This window comes from Urocampus carinirostris, chromosome 14 (genome assembly GCF_059441175.1).
Source record: "Urocampus carinirostris isolate Australia breed hairy pipefish chromosome 14, RoL_Ucar_1.0, whole genome shotgun sequence".
Taxonomy (NCBI): domain Eukaryota; kingdom Metazoa; phylum Chordata; class Actinopteri; order Syngnathiformes; family Syngnathidae; genus Urocampus; species Urocampus carinirostris.
Window position 1 is genome coordinate 12,813,030 of NC_142362.1, and position 21,328 is coordinate 12,834,357.

At 42.2% G+C, this 21,328-nt stretch overlaps 1 protein-coding gene across 2 annotated transcripts in view; it reads left to right on the forward strand.

Moving 5' to 3' along the window:
- The window catches only part of edar (ectodysplasin A receptor), a 58,218-nt gene extending 37,322 nt beyond the window's left edge, over window positions 1–20,896 (forward strand). For both annotated transcript variants that reach the window (XM_088352660.1, XM_088352659.1), the window contains exons 4-12: window positions 151–332; window positions 445–530; window positions 2,313–2,390; window positions 2,464–2,589; window positions 2,667–2,738; window positions 10,487–10,559; window positions 14,877–15,207; window positions 15,311–15,374; window positions 19,533–20,896. In XM_088352660.1, the coding sequence (XP_088208786.1) occupies window positions 151–332; window positions 445–530; window positions 2,313–2,390; window positions 2,464–2,589; window positions 2,667–2,738; window positions 10,487–10,559; window positions 14,877–15,207; window positions 15,311–15,374; window positions 19,533–19,915 (1,395 nt within the window). In that variant the 3' untranslated portion in view covers window positions 19,916–20,896. The remainder of the gene's footprint in view (window positions 1–150; window positions 333–444; window positions 531–2,312; window positions 2,391–2,463; window positions 2,590–2,666; window positions 2,739–10,486; window positions 10,560–14,876; window positions 15,208–15,310; window positions 15,375–19,532) is intronic.
- The last annotated feature ends 432 nt before the right edge of the window (window positions 20,897–21,328 follow it).

The window sequence follows — 21,328 nt, forward strand, 5'->3', positions numbered from 1 at the left end:
TCCCCAAGATGGCATTCAGTGGAAATTAATTTAATTTCGACTGCACTAGCCTTTATATTGCAACAACCAGCTCAAGGACTAAAACAAAAGAAGCCTGACGTTCCAATCCCTAGTTACAGAATACTAAATGTTAATGTGCATGCCTTGCAGACCTGTGGCTATGGAGTGAAGGACGACGATTTCTCCTGCGTACCGTGTCCACATGGGAAATACTCCAAAGGCAAATACGAGATCTGCAGACGACACAAAGACTGCGACGCTCTCTATAAAGCTACAGTACGCGCCGTTGGAACGCCAGACAGCGATGCCGAGTGTGGACCCTGTTTGCCAGGGTAAAACAAAACACCAGCATACAATGGAAATGCAAAACTGTCTAATTGGGGAAATAAAATGATTTGTTTTGTATTTCAATCCAAGTTTAGTCACATTGTGTGTTTCGTGCAGGTATTATATGCTGGAGAACAGACCTAGAAACATCTATGGGATGGTTTGCCACTCCTGCCAGAATGCACCGCCCAACACCAAAGAATGTAAACGAAAACTTCAAATTTACATATTTTCATGGTTTAGCGATTCATTTTTCACATTTCACCTAAACGCTCCACCTTAATCTCCTCAATTGCCCATATAAAAACCCCAATGAGCCAAATTATTGGAAACACTTGTGCAAGTTTGACTTAACCTGAAGGGAGATGAATCAAACTGTTTAATATTCATACCTGCAATAGCAAGAACATACTTGCCGTGTAATCAGGAAATTAGCTTCATGCATTGACACAATTAAAATGTCAAATAATTTGAGAGCTGATTAACATGTTAGTGCTTGTGTTAATGCTTGATAGACATTTTATTACATATTAATTTTAGACTACTTTGACACATTATTGCCACGCTATTTAGAGAGGACTGTTATACACATTCCGTAACCACCCCAAAAATAAATATGCGTTTTAAATATGAAGACATGTTCTGTCGTATCCTGGCCAATTTCTTAGTTTCATGGTCATGTTAACTCATTAATTTCCTAACCTGCATAAACATAAAATGAGAGTTTGACGACAACTGGCGTAAATTGTAAAGCGTATTGTTTTCCCCCTTCTACAGTCCTATTTGGGAGGCAGCCAACAGACATGAATAGTTAAAATACACATTGATATGCATTGGGAAGAAAACTGAATGAACTCAATAAATAAATAAATTAAAAATGGAATATATGACGAAATATGGTCAAAAACACCCCCTCTTCTCAAAAATAAATATAAAATATACTATTTAATCAGAACTGTTGGGTCTAAAACGACCACTGAAGTGTGGGAGAGCTAAAAAATATTGGCTAACCGTAGAAGAGAATGCGCCAGGCAAAGACTTATGTATTTTAGCCAGTTGCAACCGGGGAGATGAGATCTTTCCATACTCTCTCGCTCAAATCTCGATTTCAATCTCAGTCATCCCCGTCTGCCTCTGTATTTTATTGAGATCACAAGACATGGAAAAGTACTGGTATGTTGAGACAAAAGGCAAGCCCACCCCTCCTGGGGGTGGTCTTCACCTTCAAACAGACAGGAAAACTAGGAGACGCCAAAAGGGAACATCAAACTGATTAGAAATACACACAATGAGCAAATACATTTAAGCCTACTTTACAGAACCCTAAGAACATCTGAATAGCCCGCAGACTGTTTCTAAAAATAGCTCACCAGTGATGGGTCATTGTGATTATCCAGGAAATGTTATCTTTTTTATTTTTTAACATATTTTAGCGAGTTTTAACCCTATTTTTAACAACTGAAACTTGACAACATAATAATTAAAAAAGTAATAACATGATACCTTGTTATTTTAGAAATGCATATCAAACTGGAACCCTTTATGCTAATCAGTAACAAGAAAAATGAGGTGTCAGCTTGAAAAAGGTTGCTTACCTTTGATATAGAAACAGTATATGTACCGGTATACAATTAGCAGTAGAAAATGTGATTTGGATGTCAAACTAGTCTACCTGTGGGCTTGAGGAAAATAGTGCAAAGGTGTATAATGCTTCCTGTTTTAAAACCTGAACAACTCATGTGTGTTTGCAAATGTGTGCTTGATTGTGTGTATAGTCAGTCTGCAAGACATGATTAAAAGAGAAAACCACAAGACTAGTTCAAGCTTATGATCATATCGAGGGAGAATAAGCACTCCCTGGAAGATATTTGTAGCCATGGGGCACGTTGACGTTTGTATACTGTGCATTGTGTGATGTTATCCACATATTAAGAAGATGTTTTTCAAAAAAAGAAGATTTTGCAATTAGTGTGTTTGTATCACAGGTATGCAAACCACCAGGCCAGTTCTAAAACCTCTGGAGGAACCTGAAACAACAACCATCTCCCCTCATCTTCAAAAAGGTACGAACGCGAATGTAAACAGAAAACACAATACAGAATATAAATATGCCTACATTTGTCCTTTACGTCTCAGATCCAACAGGGCAAGGTCACCTAGCAACGGCTCTCATTATCGCCATGTCGACCATCTTCATCATGTCCATTGCAATCGTTCTTATCATCATGTTTTATATTCTTAAGGCCAAGCCGAACGGCCAGGGTGAGAGTGTGCAAAAATGTGCATGGAATTACACTTAAGCCTTGGTGTTTATTGAACCCCTCATTTTCTTTTTGCAGCATGCTGCAATGGACCATTAAAATCAGTTGACGCGCAGACCAATAAACAAGAGGATAAGAAAGATCTCCCTGGTAAGACAGTGCACACACACACTGCGGCCAATATGTAAAATTGTGACCAAATATATATTAAGTCACTCTTTCTATCATACAAAACGTTTGCACACTATTATTGTCACAAAACGGGTCAGGAAGCAGGAAGTTGGAACTCATTTGCGTAGACGATCTGTCACTTTAATTGAGAAAGAAAAGTTGTCCGACACACAAACGGACCAAAAACAGCAAACAAAGCAGGCTCAAATGCAGGCAAAACTACAGACTAGGCATTTAACGGGATTGAACATAACTTGCAGGAATCTCTCAGACTGTTTCACCGAAGTGCAACAAAGTCCAAGAAGCACAACAAGAATAAACAGGTCTCAAACAGGCATGAACAGGTTTTCAACAAGGGTAAACAACGATCTCGCAAAGGGCAGTTCCAAAAGGCACATTTAAGTACCCATAGGAGTAATCAGGAAATGCTGGTCAGCCGGTGTCAAGGGGCGGGGGCAGCTGGGCGCCATGACAACCGTGCAGGACATGACAATTTTGGCCATGTAGTAGTGCAGTGATCACCTATGTTCTCCCCGAGGGCAATAGCTCACCAGTAAAATTTCCGAAATTTTATTTCAGACTGACATGATGTTTTGTTGTTGACCGAGCCCATTTTTACCCTACTTCTATTCATAACAACTTGGTAATAACATAAAGATAACATGGTGACAACAAAGCATAAACATGATGTGTTGTTATTGCAGAAATATATATCAAACCAATAGGTTTTCACGCTTATCAGTGACAATAAAGTCACTCTCAGCTTCAAAACACAAGTGCTACCAATGGGAAAGTGATAGGTTTATAGTTGACACTCAAAATATGCAGAGAAAACATTAATATTCTTTTAACTTGGAAGGAGAACAGAAGAAGACTGTACCTAAACCCTAAAAATGTAAAAATCCAACCTGTTTTAAAGGTCCTCTTCTGAGCACTTTCTTTTTATTAAATATCCAAGGTTACAAAAGCAGATTTTCTTAAAGGGTGTGGATATCAACAAACGGTAACATTATTGGCCAGAAGTGACGATGATGTAAACAGTGAATAATAGCTAAGATAACGAGAAACAATTGTCAAAACAACGAGCAACCATGGCATGCTATGCAATCTTATTTGCAGGAGTCCAATATTGAAAACAGAAACAAGCAGAATAAACTTACCGAGAAGCGTATGTAGAGCTCTGAAAACATAGACGTCTAAGCCTTACAATAAGAAATTGACATGCAAACTGATTGATAATTGTTGACTTCATGGCCACATGGTCCTTCATTAGCCGTGCTTAATTAACATTTTGCAAAATTTAACCTGTGTTTTTTAAATAGTGAAAAGTAAATAAATGTTTTGTGTCTGTCACGACCAGAACGGAATCAGGACCCAAATGCGTAGTGTTAACCACAAGTTTATTGATAGAAAGAGGAAGGGAAGCGCCCGCGATCTGGTGCTCGCTGGACGCGGGAGGCAAGCTGCTAACGCAATCGGATCGTGATCCGAATACGAAAGTGGATCTTCTGTAGAGGGAGATGGCGGTGTCAAAGACGGAAAAACAGGCCGATAGCCGGGACAGGAGAGCAAAAACGTGGTCGGGATCAACTACGGGTCGTAAGCCGGGACGGGAGAGCAAACGTGGTCGGGATCAAAAAGCAGGTCGGAGGCGGAGACAAACGGGTAGATCAGGAATGGACGGGTGGAAAAACGGGTGCAAAAACGGCACAGGCAGGAGTCAGGGTCAAAATGCTTCACTTGTAACAACAGCAGTTCTCTGACGGACTGACAACCGGAGAGTGAAAGGACTGGGTTTGAAAAGGGACAGGGAACCAATCAGGTAGCCCGCAGCGGCTGGCGCCAAATGAGCGGGCACAGGTGATACTAATCAGTAATCATGACAGTATCTCTTTTTATCCATTCTTAACTATTAATTTCGAGCCTAAAAATTAATATTTTGTTAAAAAAATCCTCTATTTTAAGACGGAATTTTAAATATAAAGTGATTTAAGGTTATCAAAAGTTTCTGTAAACTCCCCTCACAAACTTTGGAAAATACGTGGTTGAAAATGAATGAAACTATGGTGAAAATCATACGTTTGGGTAATTGCAGTAGTGCAGGAAGCATCCTGATTGCAGTAAGAAAGACTATAATTACGATTTCCAGCTTTGCTTTCGTGACAGTAAATGAGATTTTTTTTTTTTTCAAAATCCTGCAAAGCAAAATTAGTTTACTCTAAAGTGTTTTTGACAACTCAGAAAAGTAAACTTGTACGTCCTGATTTGAAGAAAGTTTGTTTAGTAACACGGAATGTAAGAAAGGACTGTGCTCGTCCCCGGAGATTACCTAGTATCTAGTTAACCCATCCAATGCCAGATGATTTTTCTCTCAAACGAGGAAAGCTGGAGACAGACAATTTTCCCATTTTGACTCGTTTTTGAAGGCCTACAAAAATGTAGTACTGTAGCTATATAGACATAGGACATGTCAAAACTTCTGAGAATTATTCAATGAATTTATACATTTCATGCAGAACTTTCACGTTTTTGCCTTTGTGATACCTTCACACAAGGGACCCTTTGCTTGCAAAATAACGTTTTTTTGCAAGAACACTGAACTTATGCATGAGCTATGCATGAACAATGCAAGAACTTTCCTGACTCGTGTTGCCATCACACGTTTTCGGTCACCATGGCCTATTTCTCTATGCCTTGCGAGTCTCACCACACTGCTTCAGTACATCTACTTGCTGCGTGGGGCAGCCTACACACACTCATTCCCTTAAAAAAAAGGAAGTAGGGGCTGACTAAATGTGTGGACAAAGATCTGATCAAGGCATAGCCTGCAATCTAATGGTGATTTATCATACTGATGCTTGATGCTAACTGTTGAGCAAGCCTTTAGAAGAGCTGTTTTTAAAAAAGTTTAAATGAAACAAGAAAAACTGATTTTTACATAATGGCAATCAAGGACAAAGCTTCTGAAAACGTATTTAATTGTTGTGGCACGAAATGAGTTAAAAACGCGTGTAAATCAAAATTTCCATTCTGTATAGCATGTCACGGTTGCCATGACACCCAATTGGCCCCGCCTGTGTGGCGCCAGCTGTAGCTTGTTGACAGATTGGCTCCCTGTCAGTATTTAAACTCTGTCCTGTCAGTCCCCTGGTGGTCAGTCCGTCTGCGAATCTCTGTTTTTACACGGCAAGCCTTTTTTCGCCTGTACTGTCTTTTGCTCCTTTTTGTCTTCCGTTACGATCCGTTTTGATCTCGACCACGTCTGCTCTCCCGTCTCGAATTTCGACCTGTTTTGATCTCGACCACATTTGTTCTTCCATCCCGAATAACGATTCGTTTTTTTCATCTCGACCACGTCTACTCTCCTCTCCTGGCTTTCGACTTGTTTCCGATCCCGATCACGTTTTTGCTCCTCTATCCCGGCTACTGACATTTTTTTTTTTCTGCTTCCGACACCGCCATCGCTTGCCACGAAAGTGCCACTTCCGCGTTCAGAGCGACCTGCTCCCCGCGACCAGCGATCACCGGATCGTGTGTGCACTCCTTTCCCTTCTTCCCAATAAAACTGTGAGAGACGTTACGCGAGTGGGTCCTGTCTCCGTTCTGGTCTTGACATAGCATGCACGCATGCGGTTGAGGGATGCGTGAACCATGTGCCTTGAACAGCATGCATGGATTAAAAAAACTTTATTTTTGGGCATAATATTCAGTTCATTGGTGCTCACACACCGTGCATGTACATGCGGCGTGATAAATACATCTTGGAATGTGAAACCAGCCCAGATCAAGTCATGCATCCCCTTAAGGCATCTTTTAGGACTGACAATGATGCTCTGTTCTCCTTCATGTGCCGGCTAATGTGCACGTACTGCGGTAAGACAGGACTGATTAAATATAGACTTAATAATATAATGACTAAAAGCTTGGCAATCCATAGATTTAATGATACAATCATTGAAATGAGGGCAATTAACTGGTCTATAATTCACAACAAAACATGTCGGCGCCTTAAGAGCGGGTAATATCGTGTTTATACGTAGACGAGGCGCCGTGGCTCCAAGCTCTAGCTGTCACTTTTGAGATGAAAAGTCATGAATGATCACCCACCCACACTTTGTCGACCGTAATAGATGCGATTTAACCATTCCCCAAACCTCAAACCTCGCACAGATACTTGCTTTAATTAACAATTTTCAAATGCAAACCGAGCAAGCCATGTGGACCCACAAACACTCTGATTCGAACTGTAATAGCTTTGGTTTTTACACCACAATGACTTCAATGCCTGAAGTAATGTCATCTTTTAGGAATAAAAATAGTTGTGGGCCACGTTTGTAAAGACATTTAAATTATAGCAATTAGTCGGTATTATCGATTTTCCCAAGTAGCCGACTTGACGCCAGTAGTCAGTACTCTTGGATTAATTGCTGCATTGTTTCGAAGTTTTGTCTTGGTGTATTTCAAGTTGCAATTTTAGAAACGCGTTAAGGGAGGGGTCACTAAGCTTTTTGAAGCTGTGAGCTACTTTTTTGTTACAGATTGTGGCACAGTGCAACCCGTTTGATATGCATCTCTAAAATAAAAAATTCTTACATTATTACTATGTTATTTTTATGTTATTACTAAGTTGCTATTATTAGGTGCAATGTTAAAATAGGCTCAGGCATCCACTTAAACATATGCCTTGTATGAAGACACTGGGTGATTTACATACATACATACACACACTATAGATAGATAGATTCTTTATTCATCCCCGTAGGGAAATTTACACTTCCAGCAGTATCCTTGTGTTGAAAAATAAAATAGTAAAATAAAAGATGTCAAATACAAAAATACCCAATATAATGTGTTGATATAGAGTATTTAAATAGTGCTACGGAATATACACACTGTAATAAAAATAGGGTAGTATGCAATGTGAGGGTGGGGTTTAATGTGGGCTTTTACTCCCCCGGGTGGAGTTAAAGAGCCTCATGGCATGAGGAAGAAAAGATCTCAGTCCGTCCATACATAATTAAATCCATCCATCAATTTTCTCCCGTTGATCTGGGGTCAGGCCGCAGCAGCCTCAGCACAGAAGTCTAGACCTCTCTGTCCCCACTTCATCCATCTCATACGACTGGATCCTGAAGTGTTCCCAGCATGTCTTGGTTGATCCCTGGCCCTCCTGCCAGTGGGACATGCCCGAAACACTTCCAAAAGGAGGTGTCTAGGAGGCATTCTTATCAGATGCCCAAGCCACCTGAACCGGCTCCTCTCAATGCAGAGGAGCAGCGGCTCTATACGGAATCCCTTCCGGTGACCAAGCTTTTCAACCTATCACTAAGGAAAGCCCAGCCACTCTGTGGAAGAATTCTCATTTCAGCCACTTGTATCCGAAATATTGTTCTTCCGGTCGTGACCCACAGTTCACTACCATAGGTGAGGGTAGGAACGTAGATGGACCAGTAAATTGAGAGCCATGCCTTTCAGCTCAGCTCCCTCTTCGCCATGACCTACCGCATGATGGCTGACACGGTGAGAGCTGAAGATACCGGCTTGAGGAAGCCAACAGCACCACATCATCTGCAAAAAGTGATGCAATGCTGAGGCTTCCAAGAAAACACCTTCTCCACCGAAGCTGAGCCTAGAAATTCCATCCATAAACGTTATGAAGAAAATCAGTGACAAAGGGCAGCCTTGACCTAATCCAACTCTGACTGGAAAATAATCCATTTTACTGCCGACAATACGGACCAAACTCTGGCACCGTGCATGCTGGGACCGCAAAGCCCGAATGAGATGGTGTGTTACCCCATACTCCTGGAGCACCCCTGAGGAACATGCCTTCACCATGTCCACGAAAAACATGTAAACTGGATAGGCAAACTCCCATGGACCCTGCAGAGTGAGTAAAGCTGCTCCAATGTTCCACAGCCTGGATGAAAACCACACCGGTCCTCTTGAATCTGAGATTCAACCTCCTAACAGACTCTCCTGTCCAGTACAGTACCCCAAAAAATACCTTACCAGGGAGGCTGGAAGGTGTGATTCCCTTGAAATGGAACACAATCTACACCCCCCGTTCTTGAAAAGATCATTAATATTTTGATTACAAATGAACAGTTAGGGGTTTTAAAATTTTCATCAGACTGCTGGTGAGTTTGCTCTCTTTCTGTGGAGGCAGTTCTGTGGGTGGAGTCAGCGGGGGCATCATCACTACATGTATGTAAAGCCACTTATAAGGTCCATAATCTTTTTTTCTGCCAGGCAGAAATGGAATTTCCTAGAAATTCACATTGGGATGTTGCTGGTGAGCTATTTTGAGAAGTGGTCCACAGGCAGCACCTTAGTAACCATTACTTTGAAAAAACTAGTCACATTTTTAGAGCTGTCTCGACTAAGATCTTTGGAGCTTACGATCTGCTGAAATCGTTAAAATGTTGATGTGTACGCTTATATAAAAACCACATCAATGCAAACAAGCCAAACGAAAAAGGATTTAAGACCAAATTTATGTTTTGCCATGTACCAAACAATTGGACCAAAGGACCTTTGCGATTTAAATAGATCCAGAAGTATATTAATAATCAAGCCAACAGGAAAGAAAACCCGTGTTACTGCATTATTTCATAAAATTAGAAATCCATAGTAGTTCTGTTGATGGAAGGGGGATTACCTCATTTGCGGTTCCTTCTCAAGGTTTCATTTTCCTCATGTTGAGGTTTTTGAGTTTTTCCTTGCCCTCATGTAGGTTTTAGATCAGGGGATGGTGTAATAATAGTCTGTGGTTTGCAATAATTTGTGGTCTGTGCAGCTCTTTGAGACTCCTTGTGATTAAGGGCTATACAAATAAACATGACTTGACTTGATTTGACTTGATAGGAGCAATGGAGCATTAATGGCGATATTGTGATGTCAAGATACTAAAGTATATCATTTTTATCATGATACAACGTTTACAGTGGCACATTAGTAAAAAATGCCAAGTTGTCTTTTATCTGGTGAGTTGGAGCACTCTCTGGTGGCTAGATCAATAGTGTGTTTTATTTATTTATTTGTTTTTATCATTTAGTTCAACAAGCAATAAAAGCTATGCCTAATTTGGACAATCCGCCCACAATATCGTGATTAGTATCTGTTTCTCACAATTTTTATTAAAGGAAAGAGTAAGGGCTGCGCCCACGATCCGGTGTTCGCTAGGCGCGGTAGGCAAGTCGCTCTCGTACTCGGATTGTGATCCGAGCACGGAAGTGGATCTTCCGTAGCGAGCGATGGCGGTGTCAAGGACGGAAAAACAGGTCGATAGCCGGGACAGAAGAGCAAAAACGTGGTCGGGATCGGAAGGGAGTCGCAAGCCAGGAAAGGAGAGTAGACGTGGTCAGGATCAAAAATGGGTCGAAGCCGGGGGACAGACGGGAGCAAAAAACAGGGGGTCGAAAAAGGCTAGCGTAGTGTTAACTGAGGTTTGCAGATGGACTGACAAAAGGGGACAGAAAGGAGTTGGTATAAATGGGCACAGGGAGCCAATCAGAGTCCGAGGCAGTAGGCGCCAAAGGAGCGGGCACAGGTGATTGACATCGGTAATCATGACAGTATCAAAGAGTGAGATTATATCAGGATATTTGCCCAACCATGATTTATAAAAATCGTTATCGTGTTGATCGTGTCTGTGATAATGAATGACCTGTCCATATCATTTTTAAGGGAACTATTATTTAATTAGTCTTTTGTTCTTTTTTTAGATAATGTGGACATCTTCTCAGAAAAAGAAGATTTTAACAAACTACAGGCCTCACCGCAGATGACAGTAAAAAGGTAACAAATATATCTGTTTCCTATTATGACTTAACTATTAAGTAACACTACTTTCTCTCGAAAATGATATATAGTTTTGTATTTCATTGTGACAAGAACACCTCATACAAAAATCATCGATACACATCTATAAATTTATTAAGTTACACACGACAGATGTTAAATGATGTAAAATTTCTATTCGTAAAAGCTTTCTCTGTGCATGTGTGTCGCAACATGGCCAAAAAAAGGTTTGAAATAGTTTCATGCCGCATATGTTTATAATTTAGCCACCACAGAACAAGTCTGTGCAGAAGTGTTATTGTTGATGCCCGCAGTTTCACGGGTGTGAGGTACACCACACCTCGTAAACACCAAGAGGTGAGCTGTGAGGGGGCTGGTGAATAAAGTGTTTTGGGTTTTTTTAATTTAACACATACAAAAAGCCATTGTGAAACACATTTGCAATCCGGAATTGCACCTCTACTAGGAAAATGAAGCTCAGTGAAGATTCATGTAGTAATTGCAATTGTACCTTTCTAGGTAGTGCTCTTGGTTAAAAATGACAGTTTTTAAACCAAGAGTGCTGTGTAGAGGAGTGTCATCAGTCTTAAATAAAGCAGCATTTGTGAATTTATCTTAAAATATCTTTAAAAAAATCCCCTATTTATTCAACATTTTGTGGTTTGACTTCACGTCCTTTTCAATTAATACTGTATGTTCCTAGATAAACCACACTATCACTGACTATGTTTAAATGTAAGAACCCGAACGAACGGTGGACAAAGAAGCTTTATTATGCGGGAACGAGGCAGTCAAGCAAGGGAACACAAAATCCAGCGATTCGGCGATCGCTGGGCAGAAGAGATCTAAACCAGATACAGGACACACGAGAAGATACCGGACAGGGCAGGACAGACGGGATTGATACTGGATACACGAGCAAGATACTGGACAGGACGAGACAGACGCGATTGATACCGGACACTGGATACAACAGCAAGATAACGAACAGGACGGGACAGGCTGGATCGATACCGGATAGTGGTTACACGAGCAGGATACCGGACAGGACAAGACAGATGAGATCGATACCGGATACTAGATACACGAGCAAGATACCGGACAGGACGTGACAGATGCGATCGATACCAGATACTGGAGCAAGATACCGGACAGGACGTGACAGATGGGATCAATAGCCGAGCAAGATACCGGACAGGACGGGACAGACGGGATCAATACCGAATACTGGAGTAAGATACCGCTCAGGACGGGACAGACGGGATCGATACCAGATACTGGAGACTGGAGCAAGATACCGGACAGGACGAGACAGACGGGATCCATACTGGATACTGGAGCAAGATACCGGACAGGACGAGACAGAAGCTGGCGCCAAACGGGCGGGCCCAAGTGAGGGCAATGGGCAACCGTGACATTAAATGCAGGGAATAGTTCAACTGGGATCAGAATTCAGATTTTTGGAGCAATCCCAATTCATCATTTACATGTCAAGTGTCAAATGAATAACACTGTTAACATTCCGTTTGCGTACAACCCAATCGAGGACAAGCACAAGCGACTTCGTAATGCAAAAAGAGGTTGTTACTGAATTGAACTTTTGACATTAAATAAAGGCAGATTTCATTCATGTCTCTCACCAAAACAAAGTACCCTGATTGTTTGCTCCATTTTTGTATCCTGTCTTTATACGAAATGACCTCGTATGTGGCATGCCAGAGGATTTCCACTATATATAAATGGATACAACTGTAATATCCACTTTATACGGATTGATACAACTGTGGCATTTTCACTTATATGTTAGTTAATATAATGGAAAAGTTCCAAGGAACTTAACCAATACAGATGAAGCTTTTGAGCAAATAAGCCAGAGTTTGCTTGTATTACTCATCTCTTTACTACAAGTCCTACAGGGCAGCATCAAAATATCCCAGGTAAGGGAAACTGCATTGCCACAATGGGCACAAGTGAACCGATTGGTTTTGGTAAAAAGTTTGGGGTCGTTTAGAAATGTCCTTATTTTGGAGGAAAATTATATTTTTCCAATGCAGATATTAAGAAACTAATCAGAAATACACCCTAAACATTGTCAACATGGTAAATTAATATTTTGGCTGCATATGTCTAATTTTTAAGTACAGTATCTACATAAGTGTATAGAAGTGTCACGACCAGCACACAGGGTAGACCCAATCGCGTAACGTTTTCTCACAATTCTATTGAAAGAAGGAGGAGGGGCAGCGCCTGCGATCCAATGCTCACTGGACGCGGGAAGCAAGTCGCTCTCGTACTCGGATTGTGATCCGAAGACGGAAGTGGATCTTCCGTAGTGAGCGATGGCGTTATCAGGGACGGAAAAATTGGTTGGTAGCCGGGACTGGGAGAGCAAGGCGTGGTCGGGGTCGGAAACGTGTCGTAAGCCAGAATGGGAGAGTAGACGTAGTCGGGGACAAAAAAGGTCGTCAGCCGGGATGGGAGAGCAGATGTGGTCAGGAGCAAAACAGGTCGGGAGCAAAAACGGGACAGGTGGGAGTCATGGTCGAAAAAGGTTTGCCTAGTATACACTGAGGTTCGCTGACGGACTGACAACAGGGGACAGACAGGGCTGGGTTCAAATAGTGACAGGGAAACGCGGCGGTTGGCGCCAAATGAGCGGGCACAGCTGATTCACATCAGTAATCATGACATAGAAGCCCATTTCGAGCAACCATCACTCCAGTGTGGGAATAGTACATTTTGTCTGTTAATTCTATTACAAGGCAAACAGAAGATTAGAAAACCCTTGTGCAATGATGTTAGCAAAATTGAAAACAGTTTAGCTGGCTAGAGAAGCTATACAACTGACATACCTCTGAGCTAGTCGAGTATCTATGGCATAATATTTGTGGGTTTAATTAAACTTTCAGAAAGGTAAAAAAATATAACTTTAACAGTATATTCTTGTTCGAACTAATGAAGGCTTTTCCATGCGAGAAATAGCCACAAAACTGAAGATTTTCATGGTGAGAAGTTGCAAATTGACAAGTACATTATGTGTCACGGTTGCCATGGCGCCAAATTGGCCCCGCCCATGTGGCGCCAGCTGCCGCTTGTTGACCGATTGGCTCCCTGTCAGTTTTCAAACTCTGTCCTGTCAGTCCCCCTTTGTCGGTCCGTCTGCGAATCTCTCTTTTTACACGACAAGCCCTTTTTCGCCTGTCCCGTTTTTTGCTCCTGTTTGTCTCCCGCTACGATCTGTTTTGATCTCGACCACGTCTGCTCTACCGTCCCGAATAACGACCCGTTAAGCTTAGTGCTTTCCTCTCCTGGCTTTCGACTTGTTTCCGATCCCGACCACGTTTTTGCTCTTCTCTCCGGCTACTGACCCTTATTTTCTGTTCCCGACACCACCATCGCTCGCCACGGAAGTCCCACTTCCGTGTTCAGAGCGACCTGCTTTCCGCGTCCAGCAATCCCTGGATCGTTGGCGCTACCCCCTCCCTTTCTTTTAATAAAACTTGTGAGAAACGTTACACGAGTGCGTCCTGTTTCCGTTCTGGTCCTGTCATTATGTCTCTAGTTTGAGATATAAACACCTTATAGGTCCTTTCTTTAGGAGCTTGGTTATATAGTAGCAAAACACCAGTGTCAACATATAAAGTAAAGAGTAGACTTCGGAATTCTGAACTTGAAGACAAGAGTGGCAAATATATTAATATTGGACAGCTCATTCAAGAAACATAAGTGTGACCTTTTTATGGAAAAACAGAAATTCACTTAAGAGTGGTTATGAAATAGATTATCCACCGAGAGAGCTAACTGTGGTCATTGGGCTTGCTGTTTACGTTCCACCGGATACTAACGTTCCACCGGATGCTAACGTTAGCATAGCGCTAAATTGGAGCTTTTATCGTCGCCGGCGACTTTAATCGGGCATGTCTAAGGACAGCACTTCCCAATTCCATTCAATACGTGGACTGAGCAATTAGGAAAAAAAACCACTGGACCGTGTGTACAGTAAGATTAAACATCTAGTTGGATCCGCCCATCTCTGTCTGTCCCTCACCCCCTCATACACCCCCCCTCCGGAGGAAAACAAAGCCTATACAACAAGGACAGTACAAACATCTTCTTTGTTCCTTTATCTCTTCGTTTTCCTTACCCTCACTGTAAAATGTGGTACTGGAGTTCCACGTCCAATTTCGTTGTCACAATATATCCCATGTTGTTACAATGACAACAAAGGTATATTCTATTGTATTCTATTCTAAACCCGATAATTGAGTGAATACTGTATATGTGTGAATAATGTTCAAAACTGTACTTCTGCAGTGAAAACGACGCCTCATCAGAGAACGAACAGCTTCTGAGCCGCAGCATGGACAGCGACGAGGAAGCAACTTCGGGGAAGCGTGACTCTGTGGACAACAGCAGCCAGACCCCCAATTTGGGTCTGATGAATATCGGGAACCAACCGGACCTTTGCCTACTGGCCGCAAGTGCCCTGGACAGCGATCGCTGTAGCAACGGGACCGCCAACGTTGCAGCGAACCCCGACAGCAATCTCCCCAGTCCCGGCCACATGGGCAGTGTCAACCACATCTCCGGCGCTAACCACATCAGCAATGTGACCGCAATCAACAACAGCAATAAAAACCCAGCGGTAGGAATGTGGTTCTTTGAAAAAAATGCTATGAGCATTGATGATTGGAAACAGATCTGGAGTTGGGGATCATGTGGATCATGTTTTTTTTTCTTTTATGCAGATGTTGCAAAGTCGCAGGAAAAAAATTCTGGACCAGTACGCTAAGGCGTGCAATGCGACAGACGGTAGGTTCTTCTCAAGATGCAAGGATCGTGTTTGCTTTTGGTTCATTAATGAGAAAACTATGCACGGTATTAAGATTTTTGCAACAATCATTTGATGTTTAGCTAATTAATACTGAAACAAACCTGCCAAAATCACCTTTTTGACCGTGTGGCGCCAGCTGTGGCTCTTTGACAGATTGCTTCCGTCTGTCTCAGCTTAGTGCTCTCACTCTTCCTTCAGTCCTTCAACGAACCTCTGCCCCACAAGTCGTGGGTTTTGACTAGGTCCTGTTTCCTGTTGGTATTTTCTGTCCGGTATTGTTCCCGTTCATTCTGTCCTGTTTAATATCAGTTTCCAGTTTCGTTCCCGTCTAGTTTGTCCTGTTTAATTTCGATATCCTGTTTTGATATCAATCCTGTCCGTCCCGTTGTTTAAGATCGGTTTCCAGTTTCGTTCCCGTCTAGTTTGTCCTGTTTATTTTCGATATCCTGTTTTGATATCAATCCTGTCTGTCCCGTCCTGTTCGGTATCGACCCCATCTGCTCAGGCAATTGGTATCGATCTCGTCGGCCTCCGGCTTCCTATCATTCCGCGCCAGACTGCTGCCTGACGTGCATGACTCGCCGTTTCCCTTAAAATAAAAGGCTTGTGTGAGATACGTCACGCATTTGGGTCCTGATCCCGTTCCGGTTCATGACACTTTTGTGACATCACTCTGAAGAGAATCAGAACAAAAGCAGAAACAATGCTGGACTATTCTACACAAGAGTTAGTTGCTGAAAAAAAACTAAAAACAAAATCAGGTTAAATATGCAGATAACTTTCCCCACTTTAATTCTCATCTAATCTCATTGGCTACACCGCTTATCCTCAGTAGGGTCGCAGGGGTGCTGGAGCCCATCCCAGCAATCATCGGGCAGTGGGCAGGGGACACCCTGAACTGATTGCCAGCCAATCGCAGGGCACACAGGGACAGACAACTCACTCGCTCATTCACACCTTGGGACAATTTGGACCGGCCAAGTCACCTGAAATGCATGTTTTTGGAATGTGGGAGGAAACCGGAGTGCCCGGAGGAAACCCACGCAAGCACGGAGAGAACATACAAACTCCACACAGGAAGTCTGGAGCTGGATTTGAACCCACACAGGAGGTTCCCAAGACATGAACTGTGCCGCACAAGCGCTAACCACTGCGCCGCCGCGCTGCCCCCCACTTTAATCTATTATTATTATTATTATTTTAGATTAAAACAAGAAATGGTATCAGCAAATGGGCTAGTATTTTTCCAGTCTACAACTGTGGAGCAATGTAAGAACATAATTATTCCAATTTTTAATGCTAATTACACTTAGTAAAAAATATATATATATTTTTTTATTGTATATTATTTTAACGGAGAAGTATGCTCAAATAAAACATCGTAAAAGTACATAAAATTGAGAATTTTTTGAGCAAATCAGACAGTATTTCCCCAGTGTATATTACTGTCCCTAATTTAAGACCGGGTGGAAAAATATGTTGGCCTGGAGGGGAATGGGCACCACCAGGCTCTTCTTGCCCAAGACACACCGCAGGAAATGGTTCCATTACAACCATAGTGGTTAAGGGATCCAACCGATCAATCAACCAACCAAACTGTGGAAATATTTGAAAAAAAAAAAACATTGAGATTTTCAATTCTCATTATGATCATTACAAATACATATTTATTAATTCATATAGTTCATCCTCACATTTAATATAATTATGCTTATTAGCTGTAGTAAAAAAAAGTTCTTAAAAACAAGAAAGAAACATTTTGTCAGGAACCAGAACAGGACCAGGACCTAAACACGTGACGTTTCTCACACAAGCCTTTTATTTTATGGGAAATGGGGACTCATGCACGTTAGGCAGCGGTCTGACGTGGAAAGACAAGAAGCCAGAGATCGATTCCAATTGCCCGAGTTGATAGGGTTAATACCGGACAGGACGGCACAGACAGGATAGATAATGAATCAGCATATTGAAAATAAACCGGAGAAACTAGACAGGAACGAAAACTGGAGAATATAATAAACAGGACATAAATAGACGGAAACAAAACTGGAAACCGAAATTAAACTGGACAAAATAAACGGGAACAATACCCGACAGGAAATACCAACAGGAACAGGACCGAGTCGAAACCCACGTCTTGCGGGTCAGAAGTTCGTTGACGGGCTGACAAAGGAAGCGTGAAAGCACTGAGCTTAAATAGACAGAAGGCCAATCTGTCAACGAGCTGCAGCTGGTGCCACACGGGCGGAGCCAATTGGGCGCCATGGCAACCGTGACATATTTTGCAATCAAAATGAAGCTCTCAATAGTAAAGCAAAATTGTGAATAGTCGAATTGAAGAGATTGTTGGCGGTTTTTAATATACTTTTTAAATTTGTATTTCATGCCATGCTCTTTAATTCTTTTTTTTTTTTTTTTATGGCGCACCTCGGTTCACTAGGTGGCAACTAATCGGACCTCGGTCCAATAGCTGGCATCTAATTGGTTTGTTACGGTTTGGGACAGGTGTGTCCAATCATCCCACACCTGTCCCTAATTAGCCAGATCCTTTATAACGACATTTTAGACACCACCCGTTGTCGGGTCATTTTCATTTTTCACCATCAATGTCACCAATCATATCGCAGTTTCATGATTGTTTCTGAGGTTTGGTTTTTGTTTTCACGTTTGGATAATTTAGTTGTTTAGTTGACCTTATTTTGGTTACTTTGTGTGAGGTGCAGGTGTGTGGTGATTGGACGCACCTGTCCCAGTTACAAACCGATTAGGTGCTCTCTGATGGACGGAGACTCGCCAGATCCTAACATTAAATGTTGTTTATTTCATCTCATCTCATCTCATCAGCCGTACCGCTTATCCTCATTAGGGTCGCGGGGTGTTGTTTATTTGTTTTGTGTAATTTTGATTTCTTCATACCTATTTAAAAATGTTTACCAGTGTTCCCTCTAAGCTGCGCGCGTGCGCAATTGCGCACTGCTTGCACATTCTCTGCGCACAAGAAAATCTAGCGAGCGCACAAAAATGAGGGCTCAAAATGACTAATTAAGAAGCGACTTAAGTCAAAGTTAAAGTGCATGAAGGTAAAAATACACGGGTTCCCCTGACGTTGTGTCTTAAATGCGGTATTTTGAAGTCGAGTCGAAGTGGAACGAAGTTGAGTAAAGTTAGTAGAGAACCGGCTTCTTCGGCTCGGCTCACTAAAAGGAACCGGCTCTTTCGGGTCCTAAACGGCTCTTCAGGTTGTTTTTGCTTCTTTAATCCCAACATGACCAAATAATATGTAAAATTATGCCCAAAATGACTTAAAAGAAGGGGGGGAATAGAACAAAAAAGAAAAAAAATACCAAAACGAAAAAGTAGTGAAAAGCTGAGAAAAAAGAAACAAAAGGAAGAGAAAAAAAGAAGGAAAAAATTTGAAGAAAGACAGAAAAAAGAAAAGAAAGAACAAAGTAAATAGAGAACAAAAAGAAAAAAGTAACAACTCGGAAAAATAAACACAATGAGATTTTTTTTAAAGGAATAAAAAAAAAAAAAGTAGAAAAAAACACGGAAAAAAGAAGAAAAGATTTGTGTTGCATTCAAATAATTTCCAATTATATCAAGTGAATCTTGTTGCCAACATTGTACTTCCACTAAAAAATGTGATTAAGTACAGTTCTGTATCTTACAACCGACTAAATAAGCCTCCAAAAATGTTAATTTTTTGCGACAAAATATATCAGGAAATAAAAAGAAATGGATGTCTTGTGAAAGAATTGTAAGAACAAACGACGTTTGTAGGCCGTACAACCTTTGCAAACGTACATGAGTCAATTCATACAAAAGAGAAAAATCATTTTGCATTGCCGGAAACTCGTTTTGGACATGTTTGATAATGAATTATTTTGCCACACTTGGGATTATGGTTGCTCACTGTTGTTTCAAGCGTTGCTCACGGACTTTGTGTGAACGCTCATACCCGTGGAAAATTAGAGGGAACATTGTTTAAGAGTGTTCACAGTGATTTATTTTCAAATTAGATGTAATAGAGAACATTAGAATGAGTTTTTGATACCATTAACAAAATGAAGTTTCAAACAGTTGCCGAAATGGATCGCAAACAATAACAGAATTGCATTTTTGTTGTCTCCACGCAGGCCTGAGCCCCACCGAACTCCCATTCGACTGCCTGGAGAAGGCCAGCCGCATGCTGAGCTCCTCCTACAGCAGCGAGGCGGCCGTGGTGAAGACGTGGCGGCACTTGGCGGAAAGTTTCGGCCTAAAACGCGACGAGATCGGCGGAATGAGTGACGGCCTGCAGCTTTTCGAGAGAGTGAGCACGGCGGGCTACAGCATCCCCGATCTGCTCACCCGCCTGGTGCAGATCGAACGGCTGGATGCCGTCGAGTCGCTTTGCTCGGACCTTCTTGGGGGCGCCGGCGATGCGGCGGCTGCTGCCGGAGGTCGGCAGGGCTTCGGCACCTTCCACGGACAGTTGGCGGTTTGCCCGCCCTCTTCACTACGCTGCGCCAGCGTTTAAAGCACTAACTTTGAAGTTGAAATTTGCTTTGATGCGAGAAGCACACAGAGACTAGACTGTGCCCTCCTTCATCACATGAAGAATGTTGGTTGACCTTGATGGATCTGCTGCAAAATATCAAATGTATTTGAATTGGTATTGAGGACAGAATTTAAGAGCATTTTGTACAAGAAAGTCCTGAATTCAAACACATCCAACACCTTTGAGCTGGACTAAAACCTCTCAGCTTCAAAATCCACCCTCTCTGACCTTTGAAATACCGCCATTCAAGGTTGATTTGAAAACGATTCCAAAATAATGGAAGCTGTTACGTACATGGGAAAAGCAAAGTACGGCTCACAGTTCACATTCCTCGATGACAAAGGTCCCCACTGTCACCAACTACCCTTCTGAATACTTGGGTAGCCGACAGACCAGATCTGATTTTCTGGGGCGTTTTGATTTCTAACAGGCATGAGAAGCCATTGAGATGATCAATGCCTTTTAATACATGATCATCCATCCATCCATTATCAGCACCGCTTATCCTCAGTAGGGTCGCGGGGGTGCTGGAGCCCATCCCAGCCATCTTCGGGCAGTGGGCAGGGGACACCCTGAACTGGTTGCCAGCCAGTCGCAGGGCACACAGGGACAGACAATTCGCTCACTCATTCACACCTAGGGAAAATATGGACCGGCCAATTAACCTGAAATGCATGTTTTTGGAATGTGGGAGGAAACCGGAGTGCCCGTAGGAAACCCACGCAAGCACGAGGAGAACATGCAAACTCCGCACAGGAAGGTTGGTAGCTGAATTTGAACCCATGACCTCAGAACTGTGACGCACACACGCTAACCACCGTGCCTCCGTGCTGCCCTAATACATGATCGATTCCTCCAAAAAACACTCAATGCCCTTACCCAAAGCACATGTTTTTGTGGTTACCTGCACCTATTTTAACTGTTCTTCTTTTAAATTACAGCTTGGTACTTACATAATGATGACATGGTGTCACGAGACCAGACCAAATCGGAGGCAGGAAGGCTGAACTCATTCGCGTTAACGATCAGTTACTTTTATTAAGGAAATAAAAGTCGTCCAACACTCAGGGACAAAAACAAAAACAGGCTTACAGGACTAGGAATACTCACAAAACAGGCTTTTACTCAGAACGGGCAAGTACAGGTTTCCTCAAGTCAAACAGAACAAAATAATGCAAAGTAATGCAATGAACCGGCAATCCCCAAAACCCGCCCTTAAGAAGCACCCACGCAAATTAGAAAATCTGCTACAGCCGGTGCCAAGGGGGCGGGGCCAGCCGGTCGCCACGGCGACCATGCTGGACATGACACATGGTAACGGCTTAGCAATAATATGATAAACTGTTGATTTGGAAATTTATATCAAACTGGTAGACCTTTGTGCTGATCAAC